General features: G+C 30.3%; 1 protein-coding gene across 1 annotated transcript in view; it reads right to left on the bottom strand.

The window, feature by feature from the left end:
* The window catches only part of LOC113371279, a 155,533-nt gene that overhangs the window by 86,656 nt on the left and 41,692 nt on the right, over nucleotides 1–27,185 (bottom strand). Inside the window, exon 5 of the mRNA XM_026611911.1 lies at nucleotides 25,787–26,043. Coding sequence (XP_026467696.1) covers nucleotides 25,787–26,043 — 257 coding nt within the window. The remainder of the gene's footprint in view (nucleotides 1–25,786; nucleotides 26,044–27,185) is intronic.

Consider the following 27,185-nt stretch of genomic DNA (forward strand, 5'->3'; position numbering starts at 1 on the left):
AGCGGCTTGTTTTAGATATAATTATATTATATGATTTTTATTATAAAACCTTCCTGGTATGACATATAATTCTTAATTTATCATTGTACGATATACTGTACAAAAACATAAAAAAGATATCAGTGAAAAAAGAAAGTATTTGCTAATTTTGTTTTGATATACATATATATATATATATATATATATATATATATATATATATATAGACAAAATTTCAGAATAATCTCCAATTTTAGTTCAAGTAGTTAAAGCACTGAAAAACATAACATTAGCAAGCCAAAATTTCGGCTAAAACATACTTTTTTTTGGAAAGTTAAAAACTTAGGTAAGTAATCATCACCTCTTCTCGCAATAATTACAAATTGAATGTTTTTTAGATCATTCAAATCGGATACTTCATTCTATCAAAAACTCGATTTGTATTTTCTGCATTCTTTGTTCCGTATCTCCGTAATGGCTGGACCTGCCTTTGCCAAATACTAGTCAGCACATCTACCTATCAATAGAAATCGAATGTTTTTTGAACCATTCAAATCCTTTGATCCGTGCGCCCGAAAACGTGGACGAAAAAATGCGGACATACAAAACACACATCAATATTTTCTGAGGTATGCCAAAATGTTCAGAAATCTTCAAACCGTCAAGATATGCATTTTCATTTTCGATTTTCAGCTCATTACTATACCTACCCTACAAGAAGTTAAAAAATATGATCATGCAGTGTTTAATAGTATACAAAAGTAAGGATCATTAATATTATGTTAATATATTTTACGCGTTTGAAATGTTTAATAGTTGCCAGTATTTGTAATAATAATAGAAATAACTGCAAATGTTTGCAGATTATCCAGGGGCAATGAGGAGTAAATGTATTCGCATATTACTGCTAGAAGGCACAGGTCATTTACAAAAAAATAACATGTTTGTTATAATGCAGAAAAATGTCTAGTTAGGAAATTTTGTAGTTTTTTAAATTTTACTCCGTTTTTTGCGGTTTGACTCTCAATTTTGATTTAAATTCATATTCAGTCTAAGAAAGGCATTTGGCAAATACCTAATATATGACGCATACCTAATGCAGCAATTATTTATGAACCTGTGCAATTACATATAGGAGAAACAGCATATTTTATATAGATGCATTCAGTATTTGTTATAACAATTATCATAACAATACATATTTATAATTTATACCATTAAACTATTTTAATGTCTGGTATAAATATTAATAGAAATGCAGAAGAATGCGTGTAATAAAAAGGAAATTGATTGCCATAATCTTAATGACGAATCAGTATTTATTCTCTCGCATATTTTCCACGGTTAATCACACACTCACTTTTCGCAATTCAGTTTCTCGTGCTCTAGTTTCCTATGGAAGTACAAACTGCAACAAGACAAGTTTGATATGAATGCATTTCCCTCCTTTGAAACGCATAACATGCGTATATAAGCAGCGCTCGTGCGGCGGTTCTCGTGCGCGAGCGAACCTTTTCCGAGGCGATTATCTTTACTGCATTATAATGGAAACACAACGTTTAATATTAATTGTAAATGGCGTTTATTAACTTCCCGAAGGAGAAGTTTATGTTTTCATAAAAAAATCCGATTTCCTAATTTTATGTTTTCTCGACGTTTCAAGCCATTCTGAATCGAATGAGACCAAATTTGGAAAAAGTATGTATGTGTATGTGTGTATGTGAACCAATTTTTTCCCGTAAATTGACGTTTTTGCCGTAAAACGGCTGGACCGATTTCAAAAATTTAAAAGCCATTTGATGTATCTGCATGAGGACTTGCTTTTATTAATTTCGTTCGACGATCGGCCAAGCAGTTTTTTTTATAAATAGCAGAAAAATGAAAAAAATGGTCCACGTTTTAGCCCGCAATTCTGAATCGATTTTGAAAATTCAAAAACCGTTCGAAAGATATTGATTGGGAATCGTGCTGATTAGTTTTTGGCCGGGCCGTTGTGTTAAAAAAAATGTTTTCGACGATTTTTTTTTATATTTTTTTTTTGACGGTAGATACCATAGTCTTATAGATCATACTAAAATATTACAGTCCTATGACAACTCGTTTAACTTTAAATAATTGTCAAACTTTGCAAAAATTAGCATCGTTTTTTTGGCAAAAACGACTTAACCGATTTCAGAAATTTAAAAGCCAGTAGATGTATCTCGATTAGGATGATCGTTTCTCAGTTTTGTACGACGATCGTCTACATTTAAGTTCATACTACCGAATCGATTTTAAAAAATGAAAAACTTTTCGAATTATTTTAGATGCAAATGACACTGATTAGTTTTAGGTGAAAATCTATCTAGCCGTTTTCTTGTAATTAACTGCCAAAAAAAAATTAAGCCGATTTTTATGGAACTTTTTTGGCGATATATATCATGGTCTTATAGAACTTACTTAAATATTACGGTCTTGCCACAAGTAGTTTAATTTTAAAAACTCATCAAAGTTTGAGAAAATGAGTAGTTTTTTGGCGTTTGTTTAGATTAAAATTAGACCATTTATTTGATATAACGATAGAGTACTTGGTCTTAATCTCATACTAAACCATAAAGTCTTACGGAAACGGTTCAATTATAAAAATTATTGATTTGTGAAAATTTGCTTTTAGATAATAGTCAGAGTTAACGTGTTTGTTCTTTTTCAATTATGTGTAATAAATCCATTAGGAATACTAATATTTTTTTATTTATTAAACCATTTTTAGGGTTTTTTTTTCCTTAAAATTTTTCCATAATAAAATTTCCAAGTATTTCATCATCTTACAATTCTGATTAAAAGCGCCAACTTTTAATGAAAGTTGCCAACAGACTTTAGAACTTTTTTTTCAGAGGAGGGCCATAAAGTCGACCGATTTTGAACATTTTAAATTTCTAGTTCAACAAAAAGTCTTAATTCTTGAAAACTAGGGGCAATTGTGTTAATGTTTTCGATTGTGGTGCTAGAAATGTTATTTCTGATTACGGTCCCAAATTTTAAATGAACAAAATTATTGAAAATTAACTACAGAAACCAAAAAATTGTTATAATGCCATCAAAAGTTGCACTTAAAAGCTCGTTACACTTCCAAACAACGCGAGATAATTTTTTTTGACAGTTAAAGTTGTAAGACAGTTAATATATATATATATATATATATATATATATATATATATATATATATGGCGCTAGTGGGCCATATATTATTAATTAATTAATTCTTGAATGAAATCGCAATAATTTTATTTCAACTCGATAATGACTGTTTATTAATGTCTCAATTGATAAAGATGTTGATATTACATTAAATCAAATCTAAATTTCGATCACGAGAAAACGCTCGTTGGCAAAAAACTCGATACAATATTTTCGATCGTTTTAAAAAGCGCGACCATAATAATCGATCGTATAAAATCGAAATAATCAGATCGTTATAGCTTGCTTGATGCCAGATCCGAATCAACGTAGCCCAATATAATTTAGTTTTGTCATCAATTGACGTTATTCAACTGACATCTGTCATATGGTGTTCATTCCGCCATTGTCATCAATTGACGTCCTTCAACTTCATATGGTGTTCATTCCGCCATATAACTCCCCTTCAAAAGAAAAAGAGGTATCCGGTAGAAATAAATGAATTTGATTATTAAAATTTGAAGGAGACTTTTTTAGGCTTCATCTTTTTTGGAGGGTCAATCGATAACTCCAAGTTATGTGATTTAAATTCTTGAGATGAGCTTGGTTGACTGTTATCTATTTTAACTGTATATGCTGGTTTTAGTCTGTCAACCGATATGTTCTTATCAGTACCATCCATAGAAATTTTGAACACTTTGTCTGAAATTCTTTCTATAATTTCATATGGTCCACTATATGGAGGCTCAAGTGGTTTTCTAATATGATCTGATCTTACAAATACATGAGTGCATGTATTTATGTCCTTAAGCACAAACATATTGGCTTTATTATGATGAGCTGTGGCTGTAGGTTTAGTATCCCGCATTATTCTTCTGTGGTAGTCCAGAAATGCTTGTGGATCGGATGACAGTTCTTTATTTGTGAAAAACTCTCCTGGTAGTCTCAATGTGGTTCCATAAACCATCTCAGCAGGAGATGCTTTAAGGTCTTCTTTGTATGAAGAACGTAAACCTAGTAAGACTACAGGTAATACTTCGATCCAAGGCTCAGGAGAGCACATTAAAGCTGCTTTCAGAGTTCTATGCCAGCGTTCAACTAGACCATTGGACTGAGGGTGATATGCCGTTGTCCGTATTTTCTTAGCACCTATTGCATTCATTAGTGATTTGAATATAGCTGATTCAAACTGGCATCCTTGGTCGGATGTTATCACACATGGTGTACCAAATCTTGATATCCAGTTTGAAAATAGGGCTTGGACAATCGTGTCTGCAGAAATGTCCTTTAGAGGAACAGCTTCTGGCCACCTTGTAAATCTGTCGATGATTGTTAGGCAATAAGGATATCCATTAATATTCGGTAATTTGATTATGTCAATGTGAATATGCGAAAATCTGTTTTCAGGAATAGGAATATGGATAGGAGTGAGGTGATTATGTTTATGAATTTTGGATTTTTGGCAAGGAATGCATTGACGTGCCCACATGGTTACGTCTTTACCAATCCCAGGCCACACATACCTTCTTCGCAACTCCCTTGAAGTAATCCTTATGCTTGGGTGTGCATTTCCATGTACAATGTCAAAAGCAATTCTGCGAAGACTTTGTGGAAGGTAGGGCTTCACACAATTATCTTGCCTGTTGCAATAAACTGGATACCCCCCTAATGTCAATTTTTGAAGATTAATAGAGGTGTTGCCGTTCAATATAGTTTGCATTTCAACGTCCTTACTCTGTTCTTGCGAAATTTCCTCTTCGGTTAGCTTTGATGGCATTTGAATGGCATTGATCCTGGACAACGCATCAGCAACAACGTTCTGATCACCCTTCACATATATAATATCAGTGGAAAACTGTGATATGTATTCTAGCTGCCGTCGCTGACGATCTGATGCTTTCTCCAGTTTTTGTTGAAATGCGTGTGTGATTGGCTTGTGGTCTGTCTTGATTATAAAGTGCCTTCCTTCTAATAGATATTCAAAATACTTTAAAGCCGCAAAGATGGCTAGTAGCTCGCGATCGTAAGTTGAATATCGCTGTTCAGTAGCTGTGAGCTTTCTGGAAAAGAAACCTATAGGGTGCCATGCACCATTTTCTTCCTGCTCCAGAGTTGCTCCAATGGCTGTTGTGGATGCATCTGTAATTAAATTAATATTTGCTATACTTGAAGGAAAATGAAGAAGAGTTGCATTTGCTAGAGCTTCCTTCAGCTTGCTGAATGCTGATAATGAATTGTCATTCCATTCAATTTGAGTCTTGTCGTTTTTAACTGAGGACTTCAGATACTCATAAAGTGGTGCTTGTATATTTGCTGCCTTGGGTATTGATTTACGATAATAGTTTACCGTTCCCAAAAATCTTCTGAGTTCTATAACTGTCGAAGGTTTTGGATAATTAATAATTTTCTCTACTCGGTCTGGTGAAGGAGAATATCCTGCAGCACTCAGTTTGTAACCGAGGAAGTTAACTTCATCTTTTCCAAAGGCACATTTCTCTAAGTTTATTGTAAGAGAATATTCCTGTAGCCTCTCAAAAACCAATTGAAGATGACGACGGTGCTCATTCATATCAGTCGACATTACCAGGATGTCGTCTATATAAATGAAAACAAAATTAAAATCTTGGAATATGTGATTGATAAACCTCTGGAATGTCTGGGCAGCGTTTTTGAGTCCAAATGGCATACGTAGATACTCGAAGAGTCCCCATGGTGTGATAATTGCAGTCTTTTGTATATCCTCTTCATGCATGGATACTTGGTGGTAAGCTTTTTCTAAATCTATTGTAAAAATACTGCTTTCTGATGCAGATTATTGAATACATCTTGTATTAATGGTGGAGGATACCTGTCAGGTAGTGTGTTTGCGTTCAGCCTCCTGTAATCTCCACACATTCTGAATGTGCCATTCTTTTTGGGCACCATATGAATAGGACTTGCCCATGGACTGTTGGAAGGCCTCAAAATGCCCCTATTCAGGAGATCTTGTATCTCGGACCTTTTCTCCGAAGATCTTCCTGAATCTGGAAGCTAATGGTGGACCTGTTGTGGTTATCCTGTGGGCAAAAAGAGATGATTTATTATTGGTGGTTACCTGTGGCTTTGTTATTACGATGTATTGTGCCAGTAAATCCTTGAAAGGCTCTGCCGGGTTGACAGTGGAGATGTTGAATTGCTGTGCCTTGAGTACCTTTCCATCAGAGGTAAGGCCTGTGGTCGAGTCAATCAATCTTCTACCCTTCAAGTCTATTAATAAATTGTAGTTGCTATCTATCCCATATCTATAATGATAGTAGCAAACCGATCCACGTGAAGGTGTCCTGGACCTATGTCGAGAACCACTTCTAGAACTTGCCTGATTGAATTGTTCACTTTTTGATCTAGACTGGTTGAGTTGTGATTCTTGCTGATCATTTCTCTGTCTTTCAGTGTTTACCATTGCCCTTAGTTCCTTAATTCCTTGACTAATGACATAAGAAGAGTTTCGTGGCGGTCCAGTCTCTGTTCTACTGAAGACTTGTGTGTTGTGGACATCACATGTGATGTGGGGCTACAGTGATCGACTAAAATATCGGCAACTTCCGCCAGGGCTTCCGGACCAAGATGGCGAGAAACTATTAATTGTGGCCGAATATGGTGTGGCAGGCGTTCTGACCACAATTTAATTATGATGTCTTCACTGACCTCTCCCTTAGCCAAATTCATCATTTCTCGTAGGAGCTGTGATGGTTTCTTCTCTCTAGAGTTAAGTTTTTTAATAGCTTGTCAATTTGCTTACCTCTAGATTCAGACATTCTGCTTAATATAGTGTTTTTGATATATTCGTATTTGCCTGTCATTGGTGGATTACGGAGGACATCCTGGATGAGGCGCAGTGTCTCGAAGTCTAGGGCTTTGAGTACTGCTGTGTACTTAGTATTGTCACTCCTGATCCTAGCAGACTGAAACTCATATTCAATAATTAAAAACCATAGGTCTGGAGAATCTCCATTGAATGGAGTGAGACGGTGATTGTTAAATGCTGCTATATTGTATTGATCAGCATAACTGTCATGTTCATGTTCAGAAACACGAGGACTGCTCGTGTTAAAGATCGCCTCGTGATCCAGATCGATCAGAGATCTGTTGTGCACTGTTTCGTCATTGATGGACGTAGATCGAGTCGACATGTTGATAAAAATTGGTATAATTTACCTTTATTAATTTACTTGTATTTGACAAGTGTTTTCCTTTCTCCGTCTGACGTCACCAATTATGGGTACTAAGACGTTGAGAATGTCTCTTGCTTAATGATTTCACTTACACGTTCGGAGTCACCAATTATGGCGCTAGTGGGCCATATATTATTAATTAATTAATTCTTGAATGAAATCGCAATAATTTTATTTCAACTCGATAATGACTGTTTATTAATGTCTCAATTGATAAAGATGTTGATATTACATTAAATCAAATCTAAATTTCGATCACGAGAAAACGCTCGTTGGCAAAAAACTCGATACAATATTTTCGATCGTTTTAAAAAGCGCGACCATAATAATCGATCGTATAAAAACAATCAGATCGTTATAGCTTGCTTGATGCCAGATCCGAATCAACGTAGCCCAATATAATTTAGTTTTGTCATCAATTGACGTTATTCAACTGACATCTGTCATATGGTGTTCATTCCGCCATTGTCATCAATTGACGTCCTTCAACTTCATATGGTGTTCATTCCGCCATATATATATATATATATATATATATATATATATATATAATTTTCTTCCATTTAAGTTACCGTATATGCAATTGCTTTCTAATCTACAACTTGTTCTCATCCCACAACGCAACAAAACCTGGTCTAGTTTAAATTATCTAGACGTGGAAATCTACTTAGATTTCTTTTCTTAAACATTTTTACTTATTCTGCATTTTAAAATAATAAAAGGTAGCAGTAAATAAATTATTTTATATAGTTAAAATTAATATCTACTATATATTGAAACCAACTCAGTCGATTTATAAATATCTTTATACTTATATTGAAGTGAATTCGTGTAAATAACGACAAATATTCATAAAGAACATGACTGATAATTGCTTTTATTTTAAACTTTAATATGATGTAAGAGAAATTTATATGAAGTAAGAGAGAATAATTTTGAACAAAATTTAAATTGAAAATTGCTTGTAGACAATTAAGCACTATGATGATACACTGTTTAAACTTCATTAGTTTTTAGCTCTTAACTTAATTTTCAAACTCAAATTCATATTGATGAAATCATTCAATGAACCTTACATATTCATGTACTGATTCATCTTACAATGCTGCAATTTTAAGAATAAGGAAATTTTTGCAAGACGAGTTTGAAACGATCGTTCGATTTCTTTCGTAAATACTCGGTAGGTATAATCTGATAAAATATGAGCAAGGTATTATATGTTGTTCCCATATAACTGGTATGAGTATGGAAAAATCAAGATCACGTGGAAGCTACAGTAGTTGTGCAATGCATAAAAAATACTATACTTGCAATCAATATAATATATCATATGTGAGCTTAATAATTCATGACTGTAAACTAAATGAAAGGTTAAATTTAAGTAGAGACGTCTAATAGCTTTTTAAGTCGACTTGCAGAAATTTTTGTTAATAGTTTTCATAAACTATTAATTAACTTGGTAATATCAATTTAGTAATATCATTTAATTTATGGTTTTATTGCATTTATTTTTAATTACGCAAATTAGATTACTGCTACCATCGTATCTTTGCTCTCGCCTTGTAAGGGCTTAAACTGGACAGAGTCGCTTGGAGTTGCATATACCTTAATACATTATAACCATAATTGTTTAGACAAACAAATAAATGAATTTAAATCTTATAGGACAAAGTTTATTATAATGCTAGCTAATTCATCTTGGTTATAAAATGAACTTTTCGGCTCGCCTGGCAAGTACTTGTGCAGGTTAAAATCGCTAAGCATTTCTTGATTTTTAATCTTCTCACGAAACAAATTAATCGTATTGAAATTTTAAGCCTAAATGAACAAGTTTATTTTAAAGAATTTTTTTGCATTTTTACGACTTTGGGCGACCACGATGTGCATTGCTGAAATATATTTATATTTTTTAAATATAAAAATATATTTATATTTTTAAATCATTTTAACAGAAATTTATAAGTAGAATGACAATTGAAATATGCAAAAAAAATTCAGTTGTTATATATTTTAATTTATTCAATATACACTTATTTTATTCTAAACTTTTAAAGTAGGTACACTAAGGGATCAAAATTATCTACAATATTGATCAATAATTAATAATATTTGTTTTAAATATTTTCGAAGAGTTAATTATTATTGCTATATATTTATCTGTTCATATAATATACAGTGACGATCTCATCGCTCAAAACACTTAAAAATGTTTACATTAAGTAGAAAGGCTCAATGAATCCATCTGAGGATATATTTCTTACGATTGGAATAATGCATATGAAATATATACATTTTTAAATTGAATTGTAAATTTAAACTTATTTAGTATAAAACAATGCATATTTTTGAAAATCTTGAAAAAAAAATTAAAATTTCGAATTTTGTTTAAACCTAATAAGTAAACTCTAAAAATTATAAATCTTGCTACGGAACCAAACAAAATGCAATAAAAATAGTACTGATTTTTAAAATATCTGATAATTTGATGTGTCTACGCATAATAATAATTTTTGACCACCAAATATATATTTTTAAATTTTTTCTTTGTATTTCTAAAACTGCTGAACCTGCTTTTTAAAAATTCAATAAATTCTTCATTTTGTCAATACAATTAAAATATTTTTTGAATCATTGAAATCGCGCGCTCTGTTACCTCAAAAACTGAATTATCATTCTTGACACTTTTCGAAACCGCTGGACCTGTCTTCGCCAAAAACTAGTCGCTACCAATCGAATATTTCTAAATCATCCAAATCGGTTGATCCGTGCTTTCGAAACATACATACATACACACACATATATCCATTTTTGTCAGAGGTATGCCAAAATGTTCAGAAACCTTTGAAACGTAAAGATATGCAAAAAATTTCATTTTTCATTTTTTGATTTTGATTTGGTCATGACTATTTTGAGATTATTGATACACATAAGCACAACATAATAGCAGTTATTACCCCCTAAACAATTTTACATTGCCGTTAGATTGCAGTTATATAACATCTGTTACCTGTTACATTGCGGCAACCTTATCAAATGCATTGCCTGAAGGTAACTATTTCCGCATCAAGTGCGTTACAATGTGCGTTACATTGTGAAGTTGCGGTAACTTACGGTAACATACATATGCAATATAGATATGCGTTACATTGTGAAGTTGCGGTAACTTACGGTAATGTACCTATGCGATATGAATCAGCACTTTTTGCAATGCTTTTAATTTATGCGAAAATAAGTGATTTTCTATAAAAAAAAAAAAGATTTACTCATATTTCATTGTATTTATTATTTAAAATTAATATTTTACAATAAACAAAGTAGCAACAAATATTTTATACTAAATAGAACAGTAACAAATATTTCATAGTAAACAAAATAGCAACAAATATTTTATAACAAATAGCAACAAATATTTTGTACTAAACAAAACAGTAACAAATATTTTATAACAAACAAATAGCAACAAATATTTTGAACTAAACAAAACAGTAGTAAGTATTTTATAACAAACAAATAGCAACAAATTTGTTGCTATTTGTTTGTTATAAAATATTTTGTACTAGACAAAACAGTTTTTATAACAAGCAAATAGCAACAAATATTTTGAACTAAACAAAACAGTAATAAGTATTTTATAACAAACAAATAGCAACAAATATTTGTTGCTATTGTTTGTTATAAAATATTTTGTACTAAACAAAACAGTAACAAATATTTTATAACAAACAAATAGCAACAAATATTTTGAACTAAACAAAACAGTAATAAGTATTTTATAACAAACAAATAGCAACAAATATTTTACACTAAACAGAACAGTAATAAGTATTTTATACTAAACAAAATAGCAACAAATATTTTATACTAAACAGAACAGTAACAAATATTTTATAAAAAGAATAACATTATAATAAAGAAAATAGCAACAAATATTTTATACTATATAGAACAGTAACAAAATTTACAAAGCAATAACAAACCTCATAACAAGACAGTAATAAAAAAAAACAATATAATAAACAATACAGCAACAAATATTTTAGACGATACATAAAATTTATATCAATTACATTTATTTTTCGTTATATACACAAAGAAAAACAAAATAGTAACCTATTAAACAAAAAAAATAACATAATAAACTAGAATATTTTAAATGTTAAAAATAACAGTATTAAATATGTTATAATAAACAGTAACAAATATTTTTCGAAAACAATAACAAAAATATAAAATGTATATTCATTACAATTATTAATTTCATATTTTCAAATGAAACACAAATTAAATATAAAACTATTTTTAAATGATATTAATTAATAAAAGATGGAAATAAAAATATCTAGTTTTGGTCCAACTATTAAAGCTAATCAAGCTATCTCGACACACCAATATACAGAAACTTTATTACATAATTCCAAATTAGGATGACAATTTTCAAATACAATTATATTTTTTTGCAGACAAACAATACAACTATTAGAATTATAGTTGAGCATTATTAAGCTTTGATAATTTTTTTTATCGAGATACTTCCAACATCTTCATTCTCAATATTCACAATTTGTCTCATTCCATTGTAGCCCATTCAGTATGTACTATTCCACCTTAAAAACAAATGAGAAAGGTTAAAACAGAATTTATAATAGTAATTAGTTAACAAGAACTATGATATATACCTTTTATTTATTCCTTGTTTTGCTGTTAAAAGCCTCTCGATATTCTTTCATATTAATCACATATGTTATTCGAGGCAATTTAGGATTCAAACCGAGACTTAGAATTCAATCCTAAAAATAAATTATTACAATAATAAAATATAAACCTCAAAAGCCATTAGAAATTTAAACAGTTATTTACCTTTAGTATCTTGTAGCATTGTCGAAAACTAAATTTTCATATCCAAATAATAAGCTCTAGTTTTTTTGAGACATCTCCAAACGCGGGCCTTATAAAAATAATTAGGCTTTTAGCACAGTAACCAACAAATAAATTATACTTACCCTTCATAATATTATATATCAAACAGCACTTCTTAAAATTCATTTTGAGGTTATTTCTTATACTCTTTCGATTTCGACGTAGCTGAACAAATAACACATAAGCAGATATGTAAAGTTTACGCCATATATACTTTATATTTTTGCATTTTTATTTATACACGTAGAACTCAATATTACAAAATATTTAAAATAAAACAAGACAAAACAACTCAACAAAACAACCCCGCATATGACACAGTATAAAATGGCGAACAGGCTACAGGGCGCAATGCACTCTGGGAAACCTGACTCCTGAGTCTGAGTCCCTCTGCCGAAAAAGGAAGACAACCGTTAAACGTTTAAAACGTTTAATCGAATTCAAAAATTTTAATATACTTTTTGAAATTTTTGTAAAAACTTCTAAGTTTTTAAATTTTTTGAAAAAATTAGTTTGTTTTAAGTAATTGAAGAAGTTAAAATTCTGTTTTTGTAAAAGAAATGCAATTTATTTCATTTAAAATTTTAAAATTTTTACTGTAACTTCTCGTAGTAAGTTATAGTAGTCGCAAAAAAATCGAGAATGAAAATTTTATCGACGATTTCGGGAACAACATTCGATTCGTATTGATAAAGAGGCGTGCTGATTAGTGTTTGGCAGAGGCAGGTCTAGCCGTTCCGAAGATACGGGGCAAAAAGTTCCAAAATCGGAAACCCAGTTTTTAAGAGAACGGAGCGTCCGAACTTAATAATTCAAAAACCATTATTAAATTTTTGGGAAGGCAGCTCTAGCGGTTACAGAGATCTAGTAAAAAAAAAAAAAATTCCATCAGGCGGTCGTGCATGATTATTATCAGATATTTTATTTATTTATTTATTTATTTATTTATTATACGCCAATCGGCTATAGAGATTTTAATAATATGTATCAATTTTGTTTACGTTTGCGTAACGTTTCTATGGGTTCCGTAAAATCGTTTGTTTGTTTAACAGCGACGCGGCGCTTACGCGCTTCGATATTTCATCTCATCAAAAACATTTTTCTTCAAAAGTTTTGATAAATATTGATATAAAATATATATATATATATATATATATATATGTATATATATCCGTGCTCTATAACTGATACTACAGAATTTAAAAATTAGATCAATCGATTTTTCATTAAAAAAGTTGTGAAAAATATTTTCTAACAAAACATTGCACATTTATTACATTAGGTAACAAATGTATATAACATTGTAACTCCCGATATACATTGCGCGTATATTGCACTTAGTTAACATTTGTTATGTAACTTTGCAACTATCGATAAACATTGCGCGTACATTACACTTAGTTAACATTTGTTATATAACTTTGCAACTATCGATATACATTGCACGTACATTACACTTAGTTAACATTTGTTATATAACTTTGCAACTAAAAGTTACATTGCGCGTACATTACACTTAGTTAACATTTGTTATATAACTTTGCAACTAAAAGTTACATTGCGCTTATATTACATTTAGTTAACATTTGTTATATAACTTTGTAACTAACAAGTTTCATTACGGCAACATGTAGTGTTTACTGGGTATGTTTATTTCCGTGTACAAAATTCTGATATGGTAGCGATTTCCTCGCATATATGCTCGACAGAGTATTATTATACGTCGCTATATAAGTGAAAACAGTGAAAACAATTTCATTCGGACTCATTATAAAGAAAAAACACAAGAAACAAAGAATTAATGCAGGACACACATGACATACGATATGTAGGCGAGACAGTTACGAATTTCACCGTCCACAATAAAATGTGTCAACGCATTGTACGTGTTTTCCTTCTTGTGACTAGAATACCTTCGTCTGTTTTAATAATTTGTGTACTAGACATTGAAAAATATAAAGGTAATCATATTTAATGAAGAAACAATTCAATTGAAGTATTTACGGTATTTAAATAGCAACCAAGACATTGCATTGTTTTGAAATTTGTATATTGGCCTTGTAAGATTAGTGACTTGATATAATTATTCTAGTCTTGTAACTTATTTTTCTAAGTTCCATACGTATTTATCGTTGAATCTGTGTGACATGTCCTTGCAATAAATTATATATGTATTAAAATATTTAACATTGAATATAAGTTATAATCAATGAAAAGCAATCATTGTTCCTAAATTATTAATATTTTTTTAAGAAATTACTTATAATCAGGCTTTGTATAATGTTTTCATCACTTAAAATCAGGCTTTGTACAATGTTTTCATCACCGTATATGCCAGAGATAAATGTATGTTAGGGTAGAGCGGGGCTTAAAGGTTCGCTACCAATATCTCAAAAACAAGTAAAAACTAGTGGGGTGTATGGCCTTAAGGCAAATTGCTGGAACTTTCCATACCGTAACGAAATGTTTGAGGAATATTAAATGTTTTCAAATAGATTATTATAAATATCGTAACATTGTCTAATATTTATAAGAATTATATAAACTGAATTGCAAAGTTGAAATTATTTGTTTAAGTAATTTAAAACTTTAGTCAGAATTAGAAATAAAATCTGAATTATTTTCGATATACAAAGAATATTTCTTTCTGAAAAAAAAAATTTGAAACTAATTTTTTTTTTCAAAATCAATTATTTTGTTAATACAAGCAAAAAGTTCTTTGAATCATTTAAATCGAACGCTTAGTTCTATCAAAAACTGCAATTTTTTGCACATTTAGCTCTGTATCTTCGAAATGGCTGGGCCTGCTTTTGCCAAAAACTAACAACCACTTCTCCCAATCATTACTAATTGAATGTTTTTTAAATCATTCAAATCGGATGCTCCGTTCTCCCTATCAGTAGGAATCGAATGTTTTTGAACCATTCGAATCGGTTGATCCGTGCGCCCAAAAACGTGAACGAAAAAATGCGGACACACAAAACACATACACACTCTCTCTCTCTCACACACACACACACAAACATCCATTTTTTCTGACAATGAAGTATGCCAAAATGTTCTGAAACCTTCAAAACGTCGAGAAATGTAAAAATTTTCAATTTCCATTTTTGGACGATTACAATAACTTACCCTACGGGAAGTTAATAATAATTTATTAGCAACACTATTTGAAAGTAGAAGGCAAAAGATGTGTAACCAGCACCAACCATGTATGAAAAGCTATAAGTATTTTTGTTGTTGTTAGTTTTTCTGATTGTAAGCACTGTTTTGTTCAGTTTACGAGACCTTAATTTGACTTGTAAGTGTAACCAACCAACTGTACCTTTACCCTGGCAAAGTCGTAAACAACAAAAAATATTTAATAAAATTGTAAGTTTAGTTAAAAAAAAAACAATTTTACAAGACATAAGTTAAAGTATTAGTTATTCCAGCTCTGCTGACAAATATTTGTTTCGAAATGTAGATCAAGCTAGGTTTAATAGAGTTATCTTTGTAAATAATGTGCCCATGAAATTTATATTTTGCATTAGTAGAATAATGCAAAAAAGTATATAATAGCTAATATTCCTTTAAATTGTAATCATAAAATCCCAAACGAAAACTAAGAATTAGTCATTGGATCTCTTTGCCCGCTGGCTGTCCCTTTTTACCCAGTGTATGAGATAAAAAGAGATCATGACAAATTTCTAGAAAATCAGCAATAAAGCACGTTTCTATAATTAGGAAATAATTAAGTATTTTACCGAACCGAATTCGATAGTTACTTTGTTTGAAGCGCGTTAGACAGTATAATTACTTCAAGCTAAATTGGACCTTTTTGCTATATATAACATGCGTTTTCCTTAGTAGTATAAAATGTTGTGCAGATACACAAAACAAGAAAAGAATGGTGGCATTACACATTCTAAATATGCATATTATTTACATGACGATATATTACATATTTAAATTTTTGCTAACTATTGCAATTACTTTACAATGCATCTAGCTAGATCTATACCAACATAAACAGATTCATATCATATACCCTAATTTAAATTACTTTAAAAACGGAACAAAGAAGTTCATATTCCAAAATTAACGGTTCACATGAAGATGATCGTTGAAAAATCTCGTATATTTCATTTTATACCATTATGTCTACTCATGTACTCTTTTCACTATCTGCATATCAAATTAATATTCGTCATAACAGTACTATAATTGGTAAACAGTATTCTGAATGATTTTACATTATTGTACCAGATAGAAGAAATATGTTATAATAACTGATGTATGCTGTCTATTGTAGATAAATAATATAAATAAAATAATTTATATAAAATGCAAACTAAAAAAACTAATACCTTCTCACTGAAATTAAGCATATTATTCAATTCATTATTGTGATTTATAAAAAATTAAAGTTTTGTAACCAGATACTAAACTGGTATTTACTACTATATACAAAATCTATTTGTATTTGAGATTATATAAATTATATATTGCAATTTTTATAGAATATTAAAAAAAATTGTGTAAACAATAATATTCATAGCGCAAAAAATGATTAATAAATTATTTTTGCGAAATAATTATTAGCCTTATATGCAAAGGAAATTACCATATACTGGCAATGAGTTAGTAGAAACTCAATGTATTATGGAATGATGTGGGTGTATTGAAAATTATAGGTTTCCGAGTGAAGATCTTTGACCAGATAAATATTTCATAATTGGCTAACAATTTAAAATAACAAAAAATAAAATTTTGACTCGTTTGTATTTTAAAGACACATTAAATATATTTTGTTACATGTAAGAATATTTGCAAAATATATTTTAATATATATTAAAAATGGGAGTCCATACGAGTTCAAGCACCTGCTTTGGACAACTTGTTATCGTGCAACAGCGATGTCTATTTTCACTTAAAAATATAGATCAACAACTAGTGGAGCATGGGATGGTGCCTTAAGGCAAATTGCTGGAACTTTCCATAAAAAAATAAAATGTTTAAAATTTCTGAAAGAATTTGACTTCTTTTTTAATCGCGCTGTTTTAATAGCTGCGTAGAGACAAAGGCTTTCTTTGCCCCGTATCTTAGAAACGGCTGGACCTGCCTCTGCCAAAAACTAATAAGTACGTCTTCTTATCAGTAAGAATCGAATGTTTTTTGAATCACTCAAATTGGTTGATTAAAATTGTCCACGAAAAATTGTATCCGCACATACATACATACACACTCACACACACATACATCTATTTTTTCTGAGGTATGTCAAAATGTTCAGAAACCTTTCAAACGGAAATACATAGATTATTTGTACATAGATTATACATACATAGATTTTTGGCTCTGTGATGTGAGTAAAATCTTTCACACTATGCTTCTCTGAATTTATTAACTTCCCGTAGGGCAAGTTATAGTAATCGCAAAAAAATCGAAAATGAAATTTTTTGCATTTCTCGACGTTTCAAAGGTTTCTGAATATTTTGGCATACCTTAGAAAAAATGGATGTATGTGTGTGTGTGTGTGTGTGTGTGTGTGTGTGTATGTATGTATGTATGTATGTATGTATGTATGTATGTATGTATGTATGTATGTATGTGTGTGTATGTATGTGCGGATACAAATTTTCGTCGACGATTTCGGGAACACCGATCAACCGATTTGAATAATTCAAAAAACATTCGATTCGTATTGATAAGGAGACGTGCTGATTAGTTTTTGGCGAAGCCAGGTCTAGCCGTTCCGAAGATACGGGGCAAAAAGTGCCGAAAATGGTAACTCAGTTTTTAAGAGAACGGAGGGTCCGATTTTAATAATTTAAAAAACATTTTACTTGTATTGACAAGGTGAAGAACCGATCAAATTTTCATGAAGGCAGGTCTAGCGGTTTCGGAGATCTAATGGAAAAAGTAAAAAAAAAATGCCATTTGGCGGTCAAAAATGATCATTAGACATATGCACATCAAATTATCAGATATTTTATAGAAATTTTAACAATAAGTATAATTTTGGTTTGCATTCCTATGGGTTCCGTACCAATGCTTATCCATTAGAAGCGACACGGCGCTTACGCGGTTTGATATTTCGTCTTTATGCAGTTAAAGCAGTACGATTGCTTTGAAAAAAAGCAATTTAGATCTTTCAAAATATGTCAAAATAAAGAAAACATTTTTTTTCAAAAAAAAAAATAATAAAAAAATAAATTTAAAAAAAATTTTTTTTCAAAAAAAAGTAATTTTTTGTCTAATTGTTTGTCAAAAATCTTATTTTTTCGAAGTAAATTTTTTTCAAAAATGTTAATCGTTTTTAAAAAAATAATAATTTTTGGTACGGGAAGTTCCAGCAATTTGCCTTAAGGCACGATGCCTTAATTGCCTTAAGACAGAATTCTACTTACAGCTAGTTTGGAATTTAACTTAACTCACGAACTAGCCTTAGTACTACCCTTACATATTAAATTAAATGTGTATTATACTATAGATATAAGTATTACACATATAATACCTATTATAAGCATTAACTATTTTTAAAAGATGAAATAGTTTTAGTGGACTGTTGGCACTAATTGAATGACTATGAGATATGACATGATGGTATGAAACTACAACATGTTTTGATCATGCAAAACAATTTGTTACTACTATTATTCTGTATTCTAATTATAAGTATTTTATTCAATTGCTTTAAATAAGTTATTCATGGACAGTTGAGTGTTTTCTCTTGAGATTTAAACTATTTGATTTACGGGAGATACATCAGCCTATAGCTGCATTAGTTTATCCAGAAAGCAGGTCTCGTTTGCATACCAGTCTCAGGTAATTCAAGAAGACTGTCGTGTCTTCTGCAACGACGGCAGTGACTTTAGAGATAGAGCTAACTGTCTTACTACTAATTTATAAGTGTATGATAAACAGTAAAATTCTATGTATGATTTATTCTCAAAATGATAAATTGCTAAGCATAATTATATTATTCAAAAAAAATCTATTTGGTTTCGAAATTATAATCAATTAAATTAGATATATTTCAAGTTATGATCAAATTATAAAAATCCACTTGTCTAGAATGAATAATTTTAGAATAATAATTTTATAATGTCTATTTCGTTTCCTAATGCGTAAGATAATTAAGTCCTTGTTAATAATTCTTTTCCTAAGTTTTAGTCTATTTTTATTTTAAAAATATTCAACAGCAGAGTAGAAATAACTATTTATTTGATTTATCTTTTATAAAATTGCTTTTATTAACTTAATTCACATTTTTAAATTTTATTTTATATTGTTTACATCTTTGCCAGGGTAAAGGTTCAGACTTCAAACTTTAGATTAAACGCATTAGGAAAAAATGGAATTATAAGTGCGAGGTCGTTATAAGTTATTTATTTGTTTTATAAGATGTATTGTTATTTTTAAATTAGATTCAACAGATATTTTACAAAACCTTTTTAATAGGTTACATGTTGGAGGGGTGAATAAGACCAACCAAACTTTACCCAAGTAAATGTGTTAAAACAATAAAAAATAGTAAATAAAAAAGTATTTAAGCAATTTTACAAGAGGTAAATGAAATAAATAGTTATCACACATCTGGTGATAAATATTTAGCAATTATTATTTAGTAAAATAGCAAAGAAATACAAATCAAGGTTATTTACATTATTATCTCTCTAAAAATCCATCCATGAAATTTATATTTTGCATTGGTTGACTAATATAGCTATTGTTTTGTAAAATTTCTTTAAAATTGAAATAAGTCATCGGACCTGTTTGCCTCTTAGTTGTCTCAATTCACCCCGCCTGAAGGTTATAAATTTTTGAAAAAAAATAGCAAAAAACACATTTGTAAAATAATAAAGTACCTGGGAGTTTTATTGAACATTAGATCATTGTTCATTTGATTTGTGTTTTATTTGTTGACATAATTAGTTCGTTTTTCACAATGCAATCGCTCAAAGTCAAATTGCACCTTTATGTCGCGCTCTACCACATATACTTAATCTATATTTATTATAATTTTTCTTTTCGTAGCTCTATATAGTTTGCTATGAACGAGTTTATCTTTGTTGTCATTTTATTTGATAGCCTTATTGCTAATTCTGTAATAACTATTTAATCCCATATCCATCAATTGAGATTTATACTATTTTAAAGGGTTCGATATAGGCACTATTATGGTGTGGAATTTTTTATCCTTATCTTTTTAAATTTCAACAGCAATCAAAACTAAGTACTTCATAAGCTGATTTCCTTGTACATTTTTATTGCATAATCTCAAGCGGAAATCTGGTGTCGTACTGTTTGATATCAATTTGGTTGAGTTTAGAATGCACCTTGAACCTAGTGACTACTTATAGAGTTTGGTAAAATGCCACGATATCGACATCCAAATGGATTTCAAATGACAAAAAAGTTCACGAGCTCCTTTATTATCGAGTTCGAGGTGGATCCACCGGCATTGCGATGGGAGAACTAATTTCTACTCGGTTTTATAATTTACTAGACTGCGTTCGTTTACGTTTATGTGCTCAAGGTCGCACGCTATTAGGGACAGATCCACGTTGACCGTGTACAACGCCAGTTGATACCGTTTGTATTTTGCTTTGCTAATGAGGACGGATTTCACTGGGAACTTTTGATTGAAGTTGGTGTGTACTTCATATGTATACCTATGTTTAATACAACATATATTATAATTTTTTACATGATAAATGATTCCAAAAGTTGATTATTCAAAATATTGCACTAAACAATATATTTTCCAAAACATTCTGAGTAATATTAAAATATTTATATTAAAATGAAAAACAGTAAAATGTCCATAATGAGTGCGTCGAATTCGTTCAATGTTCTTGTGCTCATTATTATAATTTTTCCTCCTCCACAAACGAATCTTCTTTATTATATGATGTTATGCACCAACGTAATTAATTATTATAATAATTAATTATTACTAACTATTAATATACAAACTATTAGGGATAAGTAATTATTCGTTGTTATCAACTGTACATACAAAATAACATACAAACTACGTAAAATATTCTACTGCTTATTTCTCCTAATAATAATAAATCTTTGTTGCATTGTACAACCCGTACATTTGCATTCACATAAGTAAAGTTGTGTAAAAGGATCGAGGAAATAAATAATCAATATCAAATTTTTTGTTCAAAAATAAACTGGTCGGCGCTCCGTTTATTTGGTGGCAGCGGACCCAACATATTTTGGTGGCAGCGGTGGAATTTATCATTCTAACAAAATGGATATTGTCAACATATTTTGATGGCATCAGTAGCAACTATAACATAATTTGGTGAACATTAAACTACGTAAAAAAAGTACTATAAGTATATAAACGCCCAACATTTGTTTTGATTTATATATCTATTTTTTTATAAATTATCTATTTTTTATATTGCGGAGAGAATTTTTTTAAACTAAATATTTGAAATTATGAATAAAGATAAAATTCCTAATTGAACGTTATGTTAAAAATATTCTGAATGTTTCTAATATGAATGATTTCGAAGTCATTGTTTTAAATAAAATATACAAAATATTCAAATATAAGATTAATTTCATTACCTTCTCCATATATTTTAAAAGACGTCATTGAACTTATTAATGTTCATATTTTCTAATATGTTACAGGTCAATCATTCAATCAATGACTAACAGATTTCACGTGGGATATCATTTTAATATGCAGACGAAATAAATAAAAATATTAGTTGCAAAGTAAATAACCGCATAATTAAATAATAAAATCAAGTTTCCTTAAAGAGAAAACATAAATTTTTTAAAGTTCATTGCCACTGTTAATATCATACGATACTGTTCTGTAAAATGATATTTCTAAAAATTATATTTTTAGTATCAAATCATTTCGTTTATAAATGTATATAAATATTTTTGATAATGTTTGGTTTTTATACCGCATTATTCATTTTAGTGCATAAAACTTACTTCCGTATTGAAAGAAACTCAACAAGCCGCATTATTACCTTTCCGCACCACAGAAAAAAATATTTTTATTTTTTGCGTGATAATATGTAAATCTGTAATTATTTTCAATATGCTACATGAATAGGTTAGAAGAATGTAAAATCAAATCTGTTCTTAATAAAAGTTTTGTAAATTTTACATAATAAACTAAGATTGATGATCGCAAATACGTCGTAGGTTATATCATCTCATAGCCAATTCATTTGAGATTAAAAGTCATTCGACATTATGGAATTCGATTTCATAACGGGTATCAAGAATCGATTTCGCCGAATTAGCATGCTCTGATCGAAGTTGACAAAGCCGCTATTTGCAATACGAATATAATCCGGTTGATTGACATAGTCGCTAATTACTAATACTAACTGCAAATTTTTATATATAAGGATTAGCAAAAATTATTGAAATTCATTTCGAATAACTGGAATGACAACGTGACTAACACATTCGTCCAGCAACTTAATAACATATTAGAATTTATCATAATTATAAGCATTTGGACTTAGGCTTATTAAGAAATTCGAGAAGCAGTTGCCAGCGGTTTCATCGTATGTCACTATATCGTCATTCTCTGAAGGAAAAATAATTTATTTCCTTATTTGACAATTATTCCTGACATAACATAGTCATTTTTTATTGGCCTCGCATACTTAAATGCTTTAAGTAGCCATACCTATTTCTTTTTACATGTTTATACTATCTTTACTATATCATATATCCATATTTTTTATTATAACATATACTATCTTCATATATCCTATACTTCTTCATTCTTTTTTTTCTTCTAACCTTGCTTCTAATTCTATTTTATTTCAACTAACTTATAATTCTATTCTATCTCAAATCAACAATTTAAATTCTACTTATTTCAATTCAACAAATCAAATCTCTGTGTCAGTGCCAGGACTCGAACCGAGTATATCTGGCGTGTGAGTCGAACATGCATCTAACTGAGTTATTCCCGCATAAATCATTTAAAACAACGTACAAAAATTACAAATGTTAAGGAATTATAATACATATTAAGATTTAAACCATTAGCCAAACAACTTCTATTTATAAATTTGATTAAAACAGGGAAAATAAAAGGGATAGCTGAATTTTTAATAATCTGCATTGGCTTTAATATTTTTTTCATTTCTTTCAAAAGCAATATTCTTTGTTGATAAATGTGCTATTCACTACAATGTATATACCTTTTGACAGGGCAGAAATAAAAAATTATTTTTTTTAATATATTTACTGGAACTAAAAATAGTTCAACAACCTAAAAATACTATTAAAATTCGAATCGCTAAACTGTACTGGCTACTGACGCAAGGCAATTCTATCTATTGACATTAAACTTATAATTTTAAAGGTAGTAATAAAACCAATATGGACTTATGGCATAAAATTGTGGGGCTGTGCGAGTAAACCCAACATAGTGCTAATGCAACGTGCCCAATCGAAAATAATAAGTGAAATTACTGATGCTCCATGGTTTGTTAGCAATAAAATCTTACACGACGATCTTCATATTGGATTTATGAACAGAATTATACAAATCAAAAGTGTAAAGCATTTTCATAGCCTAAAACATCATACAAATTATATAGTCACTCAGCTTCTTGAGACACCAACTTTAAGAAGACTGAAGAAGAAGCTGCCCAAAGATAATATGAAGGACCCTTAGAACTATCACAACTTTATATGAATAAAATAGTACAATCACTTATTGAAGTGATTCTTTAATTATCAATATAATATTTATCAGATTAATGTATATGTGTGTGTGTACGTGCGCGAGTGAATAACATAAGCCAAATAGCTCATAGAATTGTCATGTATTCTGATTGCTATTAAAAATGAAATTTAAAAAAACCCTGGAAATATATTAGGAACATCCAGAAGTTAGAAACATCAAGTTATTTGATACATGAGATTTGATACACGAACACCAGTCTTAATTTGTATAATTTTAGGTCACCAGACGCGCCTTCTAATAAACTCCTCGTGGTGGTTTATGGCATATCGATATTTTTGAACCTTATTGGGCAAAATTGTAATGGGTTTCATAATTTTCAAAATAAAGTATTTTAATATTATTGAAAACTTATAAATATACTATTAGATTGAAATGTCAAACCTGCTTAAATCACTAAACCAAAATTACACTATCTCAACATATCATCAAAATAAGATTTTTTCATCTCAAAATGAATAATTGATTTAAACAGTTAAACATTTCTGATTATGAACTCGTCAAAGTAGAATCCATGTGGAATCAATCAATACTTTATGTAATCAATACAAGGAAGAATCGATGACATGCCGTTTAATCACTATCTTCTAACTTACGAGCGCACTGATCTTAATTAAAATTCACAGATGTCTATAACCACTAAACTTATATTGACAAATTCGCGATTGAATTGAGAAATTTAACTGTTGTATTAAATAAGTCTATTAAAGTCGTACAGTTAAAATTCGATCCAAACAACAACAATGTTGCGAATAGTTACTTCCTTAAAAAGCAATCAGCTCCGGTGACTGTATCTCCACAACACGTATGTGGATTCTGATTCTGATATACCGTTATTGCATTTACAACAACTCAACGACGGATACTTAAATGACGAATGAGATTTACATCGTGGCGTGTGTAAACGAACATATACGTGAATTATATGAGCCAATAAAGCACGACAGAATTCATATATGGTGTACTGCCATCGACAGGAGAAACTGGACACAAATGCCACAGGGGAAATGACAAATTTGCTCAGAATGAAGTACAAAAATCTATGATGAAGATGCTGTTAATTATGATAATACTTATCACTTTGTAAACAATTCATGTTCATGCCCTCCTCTTAGATTGAGTGGTGAATTGGTCCCTGTATCCAATGTAGTTAAATATCTGGGAATACATTTGGATATGAGACTAACCTGGCATGAACATATAATTAAGACGCGCCAGCAGCTCAAACTGACTCATAGGAAATTTAATTGGTTAATGGACAGAAAATCACAAGTTTCATTAGAAAATAAACTCCTAATACACAAGATAATTATTAAACTAATATGGTCCTACGGTCTACAACTATGGGGTGCGGCTAGTTAATCAAACATTGCCATTATATAGAGGTTCCAGAACAAAATTTGGAAACAAATTGTAAACGCCCCAAAATATATACCGAACTGGCATCAATCCCTTATAATTCTAACTGTGAAAGAAGAAATTACTCATTTCTGCTACAGATACAAGACTTGGCAAAGTCGACATCCAAATCAACTAGGCTGTGACCTGCTCAAACCTTTACCACCAAAGCAACTTAAGAAAAGAAACTGCAATGACTTATTTCGTTAAACCATATAAAATCTGATGCTATAATTACAGAAGGTGCTATCGCAGGACAGCTATCCTTCACACGCTGTCGTATCAAATTATCTGTTAAAGTAGCTGAATGTACATATTGTATACTTTGATATGTAAAATAAAACAAAAAAAACCTATCACTATGATCATTTATTTCACTTACCTTGGTAACTTTTCGGTATCCTCAGTATCCTTCCAGCGTTCCTGCCACTTCTGGCACGCGCTATCCTGGCGGTGACGTCAGCATGGTTAGGTAAATGTCTGCACAACATTTCGGCCACTGGATTGTCATTGATTCTGACCAACTTGGGCAAAGAATATCTTTCTACAAATACTGACAAAGGTAGAGGTTTATCCCACCTCAGTTCTCCGAGAGGGTCTTCGCTTGTAACAGCACCACCGTGTTGAGATGTTTTTGACCTGAAGATAAAAGCGAAATAAAAATTAACTAGTAGTGCATGGCATCATGCCTTAAGGTAAATTGCTGAAGCTTACCAAAAACTAAAACTAAAAAGAAAACTTTAATTTTTTTTCAAAACTTTGAAAAAATGAGAATTTTGTGAGTTTTGAAAAAAATACTTCTTTGAAAAACCAAGATTTTTTTATATTTTGAGTTTTATTGAAAATTTTGAACTTTTTCTAAAGCAATCGCTGCTTAGCAGTATCGAAGCGCGTAAGTACAAAACCCATAAAAATGTACACAAAACTTTGTACTATAAAATATCTGATATATGATGCACAAATGTCAACTAAAAATTGTATCCGCGCATACACACTCACACCCACATATATACACATATATCCAGTTATTCTGAGGTATGCCAAAATGTTCAGAAACCTTTAAAAAGTAAAGATATTCAAAAGTTCTCATTTTCGATTTTTTTGCGACGACTGTAACTTACCCTAGGGAAGTTAAAAAAGATGCTTGATTAGCACTTGATCAATTTATAATGAGAAAGGGATCTGTTCATTATTTAAGTTTGATTTTATTAACTTCCCGAAGGAGAAGTTTATGTTTTCATCAAAAAATCCGACTCGCTAATTTTATTTTTTTCGACATTTCAAGCCATTCTGAGTCGAATGAGACCACATTTGGAAAAAGTATGTGTGTGTGTATGTGTGAACAGATTTTTTGCGATTTTAAAAATTTATAAGCCCATCTCGATGAGGAGTAGCGTTTCTTAGTTTTATGCGACGATCGGCCTGACCGTTTCCTTGTAAATTGCAGAAAAGTGAAAAAATTTTCGTCCACGTTTTAGCCCGCAATTCTGAATCAATTTTGAAAATTCAAAATCATTCGATAGATATTGGTAAAGATCGGCCGGGCCGTTTTCTTGTAATAAAGATTTTTTTAAAAAAAATTCGACGATCTTTATGATTTTTTTTTGACGGTAGATACCATAGTCTTCTAGATCATGATCTAGTTCTTCTAGATCTAGATCAAAAAAAGTATTATTTTATTTGGTAGTTTTTTTGGTTTTGAGCTCTATTAATTAGTTTATGATATCTAAATGAAATTTTAAAGTATGAAGTTATTTATTTTTTTCATAAGAATTATTGTT

Source organism: Ctenocephalides felis, unplaced genomic scaffold, assembly GCF_003426905.1.
Source record: "Ctenocephalides felis isolate EL2017-DRISC unplaced genomic scaffold, ASM342690v1 CF-g0.4_SCAFFOLD_01492, whole genome shotgun sequence".
In the NCBI taxonomy this organism is placed as follows: Eukaryota; Metazoa; Arthropoda; class Insecta; order Siphonaptera; family Pulicidae; genus Ctenocephalides; species Ctenocephalides felis.